At 43.9% G+C, this 14,985-nt stretch overlaps 1 protein-coding gene across 1 annotated transcript in view; it reads right to left on the bottom strand.

The window, feature by feature from the left end:
• Positions 1-53: 53 nt before the first annotated feature.
• fam177a1 (family with sequence similarity 177 member A1) overlaps positions 54-14,985 on the bottom strand; it is a 15,899-nt gene continuing 967 nt past the window's right edge. Inside the window, exons 2-5 of the mRNA XM_080202810.1 lie at positions 6,322-6,498; positions 6,163-6,229; positions 1,397-1,494; positions 54-561 (exon numbers count right to left, since the gene is read on the bottom strand). Coding sequence (XP_080058936.1) covers positions 355-561; positions 1,397-1,494; positions 6,163-6,229; positions 6,322-6,498 — 549 coding nt within the window. The 3' untranslated portion in view covers positions 54-354. The remainder of the gene's footprint in view (positions 562-1,396; positions 1,495-6,162; positions 6,230-6,321; positions 6,499-14,985) is intronic.

Here is a 14,985-nt window from a genome sequence, read left to right as displayed (position 1 = left end):
TTGCTTCTCACTTGTGCTTGATTTTTGTATTGATTGTAAATTGTACATAATAGTTTGCATAAATTTTTATTAAAGTTTTGTAGCATACAAAAGTGATCATCTTTACTTATTTATAAAGAACAAAAACACTACAAATAAATAAAGCAATTATATAGGTTAAACAGTACAATATTGATTTCTATCAGTCATAATTACAATAAGTGCATGATGCGAAAGCCAAATTAGATGAAAGATGGATGATATTGCAAGGCACAACTGCATTTTAATCAATATGAATTAAGGCTTTTTTTCTCTTTGGGAGGGGAGGGGGAAACAGAGTGGGGTTCCTTGCATCATCTTTCATAGACAGCTCCTCTAAGTTGGTATAGGATCACCTCTTTGTTTAGTTTCTGTTATAATAGTAGGATCATTTTCCATTTCAAAGCTGACATTCACAAATGATGCATTAACTACTGGCAGGCCATCATGTGCACTGACCACATCTTGCTGCTGTCCCATTTGTTCTTGGTAATTCTTTTCAGCTTCTTCTGCCATTTTGTTTTCTTCCTCTTCCTCCTCCTCCTGTAACATTTACACTTTGTATTAACAAGCCTAGCTAGAAAAAGTATTTGCCTAATAGATTTTTGTACAAGCTTATCTATCCTATAAAGGTCAGTTTTTCAATTCTATATTTTTGCTTCTAATGCCAATTCCCTGCTATCCTTTTTAAGGTATTGACTCCTTGCTGATGATAATTGCATGATTACCAGTAAATCTCTGATACCTTGCCTTGGGTTCATTACAGGTAGTTAACCTTTTAAGAGCATGTGTAAGCATGGTGTTTAACCACGGGAATATTCTGTACTCACAGGACATCCACATGCATTTTAAGCACTGGACACTGAAATTTTCAATTGCCTAATCAAGAGAGATACTTGCTGGTTTGGCTATGACCAGCTAAGGAACTTCTCTAACCCGGGGGTCTTCGTGGTCTGTGTAGTTCAATCATCTGAAATTTTTGATTTTTATACATCACTTCAGAAAATCACTACCTGCCAGACCTGACAACCATGGCAACTCAGCAGAAATACTGCACAAGACACTGTGGCTATGCAGTGACTGTCATCCTCTATATTTCTAATCTGATGCAGTACTCAAAACAGCATGTACACATGCTTCTATGACACAGAATTACTCAGGAAAGAAGGTTCTAGCGGTGGATAAGCTAGATCTTCTGCTTTTTGGTTGGATCTTTCCACTGATGTCAGATTTATTCTATTTTCCAGACATACTCTGGTAGCGCTTGCTATTGAGTATTAAAGGGTTTGATTTATTTCCTCAAACAATCCTTGAAGATTCAAAAAGCCAGCTGGATTGAAATAACTTAGTTGGTTAAGTACACGTGCAATTTGCTTACCTCCTTCTTTATCCTGTAGTACTCATCAATAGCATACTGGTACTTTGGAGCATTTATACCAAAAAGTGAAGCTAATTTTTCTCCCAAGAAGTCACAAACTATTAAAAAAAAGCATATTATTGAAAACTTAGTGAACTTTTGATTAAGACGGTGCCAAAAACCCACATTCTTCTGTCTCACATTCCAGAATGTTCCTGTTTACACCCTCTTATTTTGCTACAACTAGTCCCTGGGTCTCCTTTTTTTCCTCATTTAATCTTGCACCTATCATTTAATTCTCTAATCAGATCCATCTTCCAATTCTGAGGAAAGATAATTGACTTGAAATATTAGTCCTGCCTTTCTCCATCTACACATGCTCCTTACTTCTGTTTGTTTCCTACATTTTGTTAATTTGAGATTTTCAGCATCTGTATTTTTCTATTAACTGTCATTTCTCTTCCAGGGATTCCACATTAAAGTTATGTTTTTAATTTCATTTTTTTCTCATCCTATTCATCATTTGGTACGTATCCCTTATCTTGATCATTTGTTCACTGTAACTTGCCTTGACATCGATGTGCCTTCTCAGCAACTTTGCCCAGCTCTGATTCACCCCCCCAACGATAGCAGCTTAAATTCCAATGTTAGTGTTTCAGATCATCTGATCAGATATATTAATGATATTTGGTATCACTAACCATTGCTCAACCAATTTTGAGAACTATATCTACCATATCACCATATTCACAAAGGTAGCCCACTTCTTTCTCTCTCTCTCCAACAGCACCTACTCAATTTTATTTCAAAAATGGCCTGGTCCTCAGTTTCATTTCATCCTTCATCTCACCCAGTTTTTCAATAAAACTTTCTTGCTTTCAGAGAATAAAGAGCACAACAACTCGTCCCCTCTTTATCCTACCCAATGTCATATTTTCACTCTAGCCTCTAGATCTTCATCTATTTAACATCCCAAATGATCCATCCTGTCTTCAGTATTCCCATTCTAGTTGGATCATCCCTCAGGTCTCTTGTCATCTCAATTTTTGTTTTAGAACTGTCCATATCAGTTTCTCCATTCCTCTCACTCAAATGTATGTCCCCTAAACCTTTAGCACTCCATTCTCAAGTCGTAAACAGACAATTATCAAACCTGTCAGCACTAGAGGTATTTTCACTGTATGACAATTAACTGCACTGAACATCAAGCCATCATCTCATCTCATTTATGAAAAACTTAATGACCTCAAATTCCCAAACATGCATAGTCTGGTTCTGCCTCTAAGTTCTTCAAACACAACTGTCTTAATACATTTGTTGTTTCAACTGGATTCTGATCAACGGAATCCATTTCTTCTTAGCTCGATCTCATTTTTCCATTCTCTTGTCTAGTCCCTACACCCATAAAGTGGGTATTCAAATCTTCTGCTACTTTAATCAATTCCAGTTTTCTGAAACTATTCATCTCCCCTCTTTTTTTTAAATCTGTCTATACCCCCATCACTTTTTTTGTTTGGGTGAACTTGTGTTCACTTTTATCACCTTAACTCCACTCACTTCAAAAATCTGCCTGGATCCTAACTATGTATGCCTGCTTTTCCGTATTTGGTCTATTTCAACTCTGACCTCTGGGATAGGAGTTGGGCTGCTGCATTTGGCCTTGGTGCTTCTAGGCTAGGGAGAATGTAAAAATATCAAACACAACTTGTACTCAAATGTATGTCAGTTGATGTACATTGTGTATTGTGACATTGTGACACCTGCTTCAGTGGGAGCAAAATAAGCTTGGCTGCCATACTGAGAAAGAGAACACCGTACCAACAAGTTTCAAGACTTGCATTTGAAAAGTGCTCTCTTGAGCTGCAGTACTCAAAACCATTGCTCAAAAATAATTAATTGCCCTTTACTTTTTTTAAAATGAGAAGATAAAAATAAACATTAGAAAATAAAGACAGGAACTTAATTTTAAAACATTAATGCCCTAAGTTGTGTAACTGATGCCCTTTTACTTATTTAACCATTTCTCTAAGTTTAAGAAGCTGGTTAATCTCTCCCCTCCTCTTAAGCCAAATAACAGGGAAGCCAAACAAATGCTCCAATTTGGGAATAACATGGAGAAAGGAGTTTATAAACAGAGCCATACAGCAAAGAAACAGGCTCATCAGCCCTCTTGTTTATGCTGACCATTAAATACCAATCTCATTTACCTTGGATCATAGCCTTGGTAATTTAAGCGCTCTTAAATATTGCAAAAGTAACTGTCTCCACCACCCTTTCAGGCAGAATGCTCATATCTCCACACCCTCTGGGTGAAAAAAGATTTCCTCAGACCCGCTCTAAACCACTTACTCCTCGCCTTAAATCCATGCACTTTGGCCTTAGATATTTATGCAATGGGGCAAATTTTTTTATGATCTATCCTATCTATGCCTCTCAACCTTGTATACCTCTTAAGACATTTCTTCCTCAGCCTCCTCTACTCCAGGGAAAACGAAACCAGCCAATCCCATTTCTTCCCATAGCTGAAACTTCCCACCCCAGGCAACATGTTGGTGAATCTTCTCTGCACCCACTCCAGTGCAGTCATGTCCTTCCGATAGTATGGTGACCAGAACTGCACACAATATTCTGTCTGTGGCCTAACCAATGTCTTATAAAGATCTCCCTACTCTGATATTCTATGTCTTAGCTAATGAAGGCAAGCATTCTGTATCTACTTGTGCTAAGTAGATCCCTTCAGGGATCTATGGGCTGGTACACCAATGTCCTTTTATCCCTCAACTCTTCCTAGGGACCTATTGTTCATTGTGTATGTGCTACTCTTATTAGACATCCCAAAACACATCACCTCACACCTATCAGAATTAAATTCCATCTGCCCAATTTACCAACAGATCAATATTAGTTTACAGCCTCATACTATCCTCTTCGCTATCAACAACACCATCAATTTCCGTGTCATCTGCAAACTTACTAATTACTAACTACTTCCATATTCACACCCAAGTCATTAATGTATTTAACAAATAGCAAGGGTACCAGCACTGATCCCTGTGCTGCACCACTGGTCACTGGCTTTCAGTCAGAAAAGTAACCCTCCACCATAACCCTTTGCCTCCTTATAACAAGCCAATTTTGGATCCAATAGGCTCTAACTTTTTGGACCCACTTTCTTGTGGGACCTTGTCAAAGGCCTTACTGAAGTCCATGTAAATCACATCAACTGCACTACCCTCACCAATATATTTGTTTACCCTTACTGGGACTCAATTGGGGTAAGTAAAAGGAAACAAGATACAGTACAAAGCAAAAATGTAGACAAATTGGGAAATTAATCAGAAGCTATTAGAAGACTTCTCAACCTCAGTTTATCCCTCTCACTCAAATCAATTTCCCCTCTGAACTTCTAGCATTCCATTCTCTTCAGTACAACTTAGACATAAATATTAAGCCTGCCAACACTAGAGGTGTTTTTGTTGCAGGTAAAAACCACTGGAGTTCAGTTATACATTGCAGCAGCAATATACGTCAAAGACAGATGAGTTACTTCAATTTCTGACTCTGCAATTTGCATTGAGCTGGGTCAAGCACTGATTGATCTTACAGCAGGTACTTGCCCAATGACTTGGTGGCACAGATATACTACTTCAAAAAGGAAGTAGCAAAAAGGAAAACAGAAGAAACCTGCATTTCATCAATACTTGTCATGTGAGTGAGAAAATGACCACAGTAATACTTTCCTTGTTCTATATAGGGGCAATGAATCTCCACTTGACATTTAGAGAGCAGGAGTTTTCAATATGGGAAACTAAGCCTAAATCCATACTCTAGTAATCATTCTAGTGGGAACTGTATTTACGGCTAGGATTTCTGTTTTGAGAATACAAGAATATTGCAGATATTTTAAAGAGTGGCATGCATTTGTCCTATCATTTCCTTTGTGCCCTTTGTGTATAAGATGATGAAAGGGATGGATAGGGTAGAGGTGGAGAGGTTCTTCCCGCTCAGAAAGGACAGCAGGACTAGAGGGCACAGCCTCAAGATAAGGGGGTGCAGGGGGGGGCAGTTTAGAACAGAGTTGAGGAGGAACTTCTTCACTCAAAGGGTGGTGAATCTCTGAAATTCTCTGCCCGTTGAAGTGGTGGAGGCTACCTCGCTAAATATATTTAAGACACGGGTAGATAGGTTTTTGGTAGGCAAGGGGATTAAGGGTTATGGGGAGAAAGCGGGAAAGTGGAACTGAGCCACTTCAGATCAGCCATGATCTTATTGACTGGCGGGGCAGGCTCGAAGGGCTAGGTGACCTACTCCTGCTCCTATTTCTTATGTTCTTATGTTTAATTTTGGGCAGCACAGTAGCACTGCTGCTTCTCAGCGCCAAGGACTCGGGTTCAGTTCCCAGCTTGGGTCACTGCCTGTGTGGAGTTTGCATGTTCTCCCTGTGTCTGCATGGGTTTCCTCCCACATTCTGAAAGATGTGCTGGTTAGGTGTATTGACCCGAACAGATGCCACACTGTGGCAATTAGAGGAATTTCACAGTAACTTCATTGCAGTATTAATGTAAGCCTTACTTGTGACTAATAAATAAATTTTTAAAAATTCTTGATTAGCAAAGCAAATGATTATCCAAGGATCCTTAACTTGATAAGAGCTTGCAAATGTGAATTTCTAAAATGACAAACTTTTGCAACAAACAAATAGCATAACATGTATATATTGCACACATTGGTAATTTGACATTTTTGCACCATTATGATCCATCCTAATACAAACAGAATATACACACCTGACAGTGTTCCTGTAGCAAATCTTAGCATGTAGAACCACAAAAATGGGCCCCAAGGAAGTTTGCTCTGAAAACAAAATATATGTTTCATATTATGCACTCAGACATTTATTTCCTCCTGCAATTCACAAAAATAATTTCAATAAATTTTAACCTTACAGTATCAATTATAGGCAATAAGTCTTTTTTTTCATCCTCCTGTTCTTCCTCATCAGTACTGTATTCCTCCATCGTTTCGCCACTAGCAAAGTGAATGATTCTTCGGGGAAGCTTTTGCTTTTTCGTACTCGCATCTCCAAGTTCTACAGTCTCAAATGATTTTCCATTTGCCTGCAACTTTAAGGGGAAAAAAAATTAATTAAACCATCCAAATTAATGCTTATTGGCATATGCAAAGCAATGCAGTATTTTATCTTCGGAAAGATCGAGCGATGAGATTAACTTTACTTCATCTTTGCAAACCAGTTTGAATTCAAATTACATCAACAAATGGCATTTCTTAGTTCTCCAAACAATCCTAAATGAACAAATTTCATTTTAAAATGAATAGTCTCCAATTTCAGGTTGATTTTCTCTCATCCACTACACAAGACTGCCTACAAGTAACTAAAATAACTGATGTAGGAAATGCATTGTATTGGTTCAATTATTATGATATTAATTTGAATTTCTATGACCAACAATGTGAAAACCTTTGTAAACTCTATCTAGTTTCATCACCACTTTAACATTTCCACAGAAGAGTCTGGGCTGTAATGAAAATTCATGGGGACACTACGTTCAAGTTTTGCAATGACAAGTAATAAGCCTTTCACAATCTTGCAGCCAATGAAAAACTTTTTGCAGCGTAGTTACTGGAAATGCGGTAGCCAATTTGCATACTGCAAGGTCCCATAAACAGAAATAAAATAAATGACCAGATAGTGTTTTTGGTGGTGTTTTAACAGTCAGGGTACCAGGAATCGTGCTCTTTAAGTATGTAAATATTTGCCATGGACTCTTTATATTCACACGTGAGGGCAGACAAGGTGTATTCCACTGAATGTCACATTTTGAAGATCCATCCCTGACACTGCAGCTCTCGATGTTGGATGAATATATCACCCCAGATTACACTCCCAAGTCTCTGGAAGAGACCTTGAACCCAGAATGTTCTGACTCATTGGTAAGAGCCCTTCCACTGAACCAAAGTTAACACTATATTCTACAGTTGTTGGAGATCTGAAACAAAAACAGGAAGGCAGGAAACAGTGGAAAGAACAGAAGAAAATTAATGCTTAGGATGTAGGATTGGAATCCCTGCCAACCAGGCTTTTATTAAAGCTTCATGGGCACAAACGCTTCAAACAAACAGGCCAAACTTCCACTACACTATAATGGGTTCAAGGCATGTCAATACTAAAACCAAGTCAATACTGCGTAGACACTGGGTCCATTACCACCTCAAAAACAAAACAACAGCCATTTGACAATCCAATTAAATAAACGGGGGTACCGTCAGAGCTGATGGCTCCATGCAACAACCATTTTACAAACATCAACAACTGTAAGGAGAAATAAACTCTATCAACTTGGGAACCAGAGATGTCACAATTGAAGGGGGTCCATTGTTTTGGTTGTGGAAACAACATCATAATGAATGGTTTGTCTGGAACAAGGCAGGAACCAAACAGAAAGAGATTAAAAGGTGCTGAGCACTGACCATTCAAACAGACACCTCCAGGAAATATGCTTTGATATTTTTGATTAGGTTTTGTCATAAAAATGGCAAGTCAATTGAATCTGTTACCAAGGAGAATCAGAAATGGTCACCCTAATTCATGGACTTGCATATTGCACCAGAAGGACCAACTGCGTGTGGAGTTGTAAGTATCACCCAGATAAGAAGAACATTAAGGCTAAAGTTTAAAGGTAGTTTGAGGGTAACAACCTAATTTCGAAGGCACTTAAGTTGAAATTTGGACTGACGTAGGGTTTTGCATGTGGTTTTTTGTGGAGGCTTTTCACCAATAAGTCATTGCTGAGCGTTGTGCAGTGTCATTACATTAATTCAGAGCTCTTTAATTAGGGCATTGGGAATCTTTCTTTTTGTTAATAAAACTGTTTGTGGTTGAGCCCAGAAGTCAGTGTAAGGTTGCCCTTTATAAAATTCTGAAGTCAGGAATTGACAGTAAGAGTAGTCAGGAACATGCACCTCTTACAAGGATCTGCTCCAGAAATAATAATCGTCCCATTTCTTCCAGAGATGCTAAAGGACTGACTGTATTTCTCAAAGACAGAATCAACTACCAAAAGAAAATAAATCATTATTATTGGTGCAAAGCAACAGAATGTGTGGCCTGGATTTTTCAATGATGATCATGAGGCTATCAATACTCATTGTTATTAGGGAGAAAATAAAGCAACTTCCGTTTGTGCATATGAAACACAGAAATTTCAATGTTACTATTACAGACATCCCATTCTCTGTGCAGAGTGTGCTTAACAGTCCTCACTGATAGACTTGGCATTGGAATCAATGCAATGGTGTGAAGCTGAACTTTCCAGAAAAAAGTTAGGGCTGCATTCAGGAATTTTTTTAAAAATGAGGTGATAACCACTGCAAGACAACCCATTTTGCTCTGAAAACTTAATTTTACAAATGAGCAGATTCACTCTTTCAGATTTTAATTAGTGTTGGGAGGTTTTTAAAAATTAAAATTGTGTTTTTCTGTCTGTCTCTTAAAACTCCCTTAATCCTATCTATTTTTTCCAATCTTTATTCTATTTTCTGTACATTATTAAAACCTAATTTATACTGGTGTGGACTTTGTTTCCAAGGATTCTTCAATCTGACTGGGTGAACAGCCTCGCGACAAAGTGTCCTGGTCATAAGGTGCCACTTGGATCAGATGCCAGATTAGAGCATGTCAATGTTGAAAAACCCATAGAAGTGTGTCAGGTGTTAGCATGACAAATGGTAAGCATCTTTTTAGCAGCTCGACATGAAATCTGAGCCAATGTATACTAGTGAGTCAACAATGCAGAAAAAACCAAAATGGAGTTGCCGACTGCACTCAACATGCAGACAGAATTCTGATCTCACGCTTTCTTTTCTGAAAACCTACAAGAGAGTATTGCTTCGATACATATTTTTCCAAAACATAATACCTCAAATGTATAGATTGAGTTCTATGTGCCACTTTTCTGCACATTCTAGGCAATTACATTTGAGGGTTGGTTCAGCTGAAAACTTGAATGAGACCATATTGACTGTAATACTTTGTCAAAAATGAACTGCGAAAACAGCACACAAACTACAAAGAATTCATCCTGGCCAGGGTTACCCTTGGGATTCCCCAGCAACTTCATCTGTTCCTAAATTTAAAGCTTTAATTACAGTATTTTCTACAAAATCCTGCCTTATCCTCAAGGTCTAGCCTTGTGCACCTTCGGCAGTTTACATCATTTGCAATCTTTCATTAGGATAACAGTTCATTAATTTTAAAACATTATTCCTTTGATTATATTTTAGAGGAATTTGTTCATTTCTATTTCAACTACTCATAATTACTATAAAAATAAAATCAAGGCCTCTCTGTTTAAAACAAGAATCTTCATTTCCCAGTTTGTTCATAAGGGTAACTGAATGCAATTGAGGAAGGTAATGAGACCTAGAGGGCAGAACTGTAGGAGTATCAGTCTCTGCAATTGTCCAACAGATCTGAAATTCTTTCAACTTGATGGATGAGAGTGGGGGCTGCACAGTGGACGAGCTGATTGACCATGGCACTGTGGTACACGAAGCAATTCAAGTGGGGGAGCAGATAAGAAGGTAGTGACAGTGGGGGACAGAGGTGGATTGACACTGATGTCTGTAGCAAGAAGCACGAGTCCAGACGACTATGTTGCCTGCTCAGTGCCAAGGTTCAGGTCATCTGTTCCAGGTTGGACAGGAACTTACAGTGGGTGGGGAAGGATCCTGTTGTCATGATCCATACAGTTACCAATGATGTAGGTAGAATGAGGAAAGAGGTTCCGCATTGAGAGTTTGAGGAGCTAGGCACTAAATTAAGTAACAGAATCTCCAAGGTTATATTTTCTGGATAATTACCAAAGCTACCTGCAAACTGGCATAGGGTACATAAAATTAGAGAGATGAATGCGTAGCTCAAAGACTGGTGTGAAAGAAGTGGGTTTCAGTTTGTGGGGAACTGGCATCAGTACTGGGGAAAGTAGGGGTTGTACCATTGGAATAGCCTACATGTGAACCAGTGTACTTGCAAAACACTTAACGAACAAAGTAAAGAAGTCTGTAAACTAAATAGAGGGAGGAATGGGTCTGGAAGGGGAAAAAGATATGACAGCATTACAAGGCAGCTGTTTAGGTAATACGACCCAGAGAACGATAGGGAGGGATAGAGTGTACAAACATTAAAAAAAGCAACAAATAAGGTCAAAAAGATAAAAAAAAGGTAACAAGGCAAAATTAATGGCTCTTTGCTTCAATGCACAAAATTAATGAATTATCGACACAAATTGCAGTTAATGGGTATGATCTTATAGTTATTACAGAGACTTGGCTACAAGATCAAAACTGGGAACTACATATTCAGGGTATGTGACTTTTCGTAAGCACAGGCAGGAAGGAAAGGTGGTAGGGTAGCTTTGTTAGGACGAGATGAAATAAATAGGATAGCAAGAAATGATCTTGTACCAGAAGATGTAGAATCCATAAGGGTGGAGGTAAGGAATAACAAGGGGAAGACGACATAGTTGGGAGCAATCTATAGGCCCTCTAACAATAACTATACAGTAGGACAGAAAATAAATCAGGAGATAATAAGGGCATGTAAAAATGATAGTACTTTAATCTTCATGTGGATTGGGAAACTCAAATTGGCAGAGTTAGCCATGAGGAAGAATTCAAATAGTGAATTCAGGACAGTTTCCTAGAACAACATATTGTGGATCCAACCAGGAATCAGGCTATTTTGGATCTAGTAATGTGTAATCACAGTAAGAAGTCTCACAACACCAGGTTAAAGTCCAACAGGTTTATTTGGTAGCAAAAGCCAATAGCTTTCGGAGCGCTGCACCTTCGTCAGGTAAGTGGGAGTTCTGTTCACAAACAGCGCATATATGCCCAGACTTTAACCTGGTACTGTGAGACTTCTTACTGTGTTTATCGCAGTCCAATGCCAGCATCTCCACATAATGTGTAATGAGGCAGGGATAATAAACAATCTCAGAGTAAAAGATCCCCTAGGAAACAGTGACCATAGCATGGCACAATTTATGCTGAATTTAGCATTCAGTTTCAAAATGAGGAACTTGGATCAGAAACAACTAAGGAAACTAATAAGTCTTAAGGCCGATAAATCCTCTGAAACTCATGGGTTGCAATCCAGGATGTTAACGGAAACAGCTCAAGATAGTGAATACACTGGTGCAATCTTCAAAGAATACTTAAATTTTGAAGAAGTCCCAGAGGATTGAAAAACTGCCAATATAACACTCTTATTAAAAACAGGAGACAAAATATAAAACTCATGGGCCAGTTAACTCAACCTCTATCATTGGGAAAATGTTATGAGTCCAATATAAAGGATGTAATAGCGCATTTAGAAATGCATAGTATAATCAAGCAAGGTCAGCATGCTTCATGAAGGGGAAATCATGCCTACTAAATTCATCAGAATTGTTTGAGGTGGTAACATGTAGGGTGGATAAAGGGGAATCTTTGGATTTCCAAAAGGCATTTGATAAAATACCGCACAAAAGGCTACTTAAGATATGAGCCCATGGTGTTGGGGTGGTATATAAGCATGGATAGAAGATAGGCTAACTGATGGAAGAGAGTTGGGATAAGAAGGACATTTTCAGGATGGCAAACTGTAAATAGTGGAGTGCCACAGGGATCAGTGCTAGGACCACAATTATTGATGATATATATTAATGACTTGGACGAGGAAAGTGAATGCACAATTTCCAAGTTTGTACATGACACAAAAATAGGTAAGAAGGCACATGATGAGGATAAGACATGATGTGGGTATGCCGGCGTTGGACTGGCGTAAACACAGTAAAAAGTCTGACAACACCAGGTTTTAGTCCAACCTATTTATTTGATAATATACTCGCAAGCTTTCGGGTTAGCCCCTTCGTCAGGTGACGAAGGGGCTAACCCGAAAGCTTGCGAGTATATTATCAAATAAATAGGTTGGACTAAAACTTGAGGATAAGACAGACAGTCTACAGAGGAATCTTGGCAGATGGAATATTAATGAGCAAAATGTGAAATTATGCATTTTGGAGGCAAGTTTTGCTAAAACTATACAAGGCACTAATTAGACTACACTTGGAATACTGTGAGTAGTTTGTTTCCCTTATCAAGGAAAAATGTACGAGCATTGGAACCAATCCGCATTAGAGTACAGGGTGCAGCAAGGCAAGAGAGATTGGGGTGGCATGAGGCATCAGGGGGTGGGGGGGAGTGAGGGGGGGAGGGCGCGCCGGGGGGAGTGAGGCGCCGGGGGGAGTGAGGGGGGGGAGGGCGCGCCGGGGGGAGTGAGGGGGTGGAGGGCGCGCCGGGGGGAGTGAGGGGGGGGGAGGGCGCGCCGGGGGGAGTGAGGGGGGGGGAGGGCGCGCCGGGGGGAGTGAGGGGGGGGGAGGGTGCGCCGGGGGGAGTGAGGGGGGGGGAGGGCGCACCGGGGGGAGTGAGGGGGGGGGAGGGCATGTGAAGAGGAGGGGGAGGGGAGGGGGTAAGGGGGTGGGGGGTGAGGGGAGTGAAGGGGTCAGTGGGGGGGGTGAAGGGGTCGGTGGGGGGGGGTGAAGGGGTCGGTGGGGGGGTGAACGGGGGTGAGGGGGTGAAGGGGGGTGAGGGGGTGAAGGGGGGTGAGGGGGTGAAGGGGGGTGAGGGGGTGAAGGGGGGTGAGGGGGGGTGAGGGGGTGAAGGGGGGTGAGGGGGTGAAGGGGGGTGAGGGGGTGAAGGGGGGTGAGGGGGGTGAAGGGGAAGAGGGGGTGAAGGGGAAGAGGGGGTGAAGGGGAAGAGGGGGTGAAGGGGAAGAGGGGGGTGAAGGGGAAGAGGGGGGTGAGGAGGGTGAAGGGGTTGATGGGGGGTGGGGGTGGGGGCGTGAGAGGGTAAAGGGGTTGATGGGGGGTTGGGGTTGATGGGGGGTTGGGGTTGAGGGGGGGTTGGGGTTGAGGGGGGGTTGGGGTTGAGGGGGGGTTGGGGTTGAGGGGGTGAGGGGTAGGGGTTGGGGGGCTGAGGGGTAGGGGGTGAGGGGTAGGGGTGGGGGGGTGAGGGGTGGGGGTGGGGGGGTGAGGGGTAGGGGTGGGGGGGGTGAGGGGTAGGGGTGGGGGGGTGAGGGGCGGGGCTAATGGAGGGGTGAGGGGGTGAGGGGCGAGGGATGGGGGAGGGGGGTGAGGAATGGGTGGGGGAGGTGAGGGATGGGGGGTGGGTGTGGAGGTGAGGGGTGGGGGGTGAAGGATGGGGTGGGTGGGGGGTGAGGGGGGTGAGGGAAGGGGGGTGAAGGGGGTGAAGGAAGGGGGGTGAAGGGGGTGAGGGAAGGGGGGTGAAGGGGTGAGGGAAGGGGGGTGAAGGGGGTGAGGGAAGGGGGGTGAAGGGGGTGAGGGAAGGGGGGTGAAGGGGGTGAGGGAAGGGGGGTGAAGGGGGTGAGGGAAGGGGGGTGAAGGGGGTGAGGGAAGGGGGGTGAAGGGGGTGAGGGAAGGGGGGTGAAGGGGGTGAGGAAGGGGGGTGAAGGGGGTGAGGGAAGGGGGTGAAGGGGGTGAGGGAAGGGGGGTGAAGGGGGTGAGGGAAGGGGGGTGAAGGGGGTGAGGGAAGGGGGGTGAAGGGGGTGAGGGAAGGGGGGTGAAGGGGGTGAGGGAAGGGGGGTGAAGGGGGTGAGGGAAGGGGGGTGAAGGGGGTGAGGGAAGGGGGGTGAAGGGGGTGAGGGAAGGGGGGTGAAGGGGGTGAGGGAAGGGGGTGAAGGGGGTGAGGGAAGGGGGGTGAAGGGGGTGAGGGAAGGGGGGTGAAGGGGGTGAGGAAGGGGGGTGAAGGGGGTGAGGGAAGGGGGGTGAAGGGGGTGAGGGAAGGGGGGTGAAGGGGGTGAGGGAAGGGGGGTGAAGGGGGGCGAGAGAAAGGGGGTGAAGGGGGGCGAGAGAAAGGGGGTGAAGGGGGGGTGAGGGAGGGGGGGCGAGGGAGGGGGGCGACGGAGGGGGGTGACGGTTGACGGAGGTGGGGTGAAGGGGGCATGAAGGGAGGTGGGGGGGTGAAGGGGGGTGAGGGAAAGGGGGTGAAGGGGGTGAGGGAGAAGGGGGGTGAGGGAAAGGGGTGAAAGGGGTGAGGAAAAGGGGGTGGTGTGGGAAAGGGGGTGAAGGGGGGTGAGGGAGGGGGTTGCGGGGGGTGAGGGAGGGGGTTGCGGGGGGTGAGGGAGGGGGTTGCGGGGGGTGAGGGAGGGGGTTGCGGGGGGTGAGGGAGGGGGTTGCGGGGGTGAGGGAGGGGGTTGCGGGGGGTGAGGGAGGGGGTTGCGGGGGGTGAGGGAGGGGGTGAGGGAGGGGGTGAGGGAGGGGGGCTGAGGGAGGGGGGTGAGGGAGGGGGTGAGGGAGGGGGGTGAGGGAGGGGGGTGAGGGAGGGGGGTGAGGGAGGGGGTGAGGGGGTGAGGGAGGGGGTGAAGGGGGTGAGGAGGGGGTGAAGGGGGTGAGGGAGGGAGGCTGAAGGGGGTGAGGGAGGGGGGGTGAAGGGGGTGTGGGGGAGGGGGGTGAAGGGGGTGTGGGAGGGGGGTGAAGGGGGTGTGGGAGGGGGGTGAAGGGGGTGTGGGAGGGGGGGTGAAGGGGGTGTGG

Source organism: Carcharhinus amblyrhynchos, chromosome 14 (genome assembly GCF_965287045.1).
Source record: "Carcharhinus amblyrhynchos chromosome 14, sCarAmb.v2.hapA, whole genome shotgun sequence".
Lineage (NCBI taxonomy): Eukaryota > Metazoa > Chordata > Chondrichthyes > Carcharhiniformes > Carcharhinidae > Carcharhinus > Carcharhinus amblyrhynchos.
This window is presented reverse-complemented; position numbering and strand designations above follow the sequence as displayed.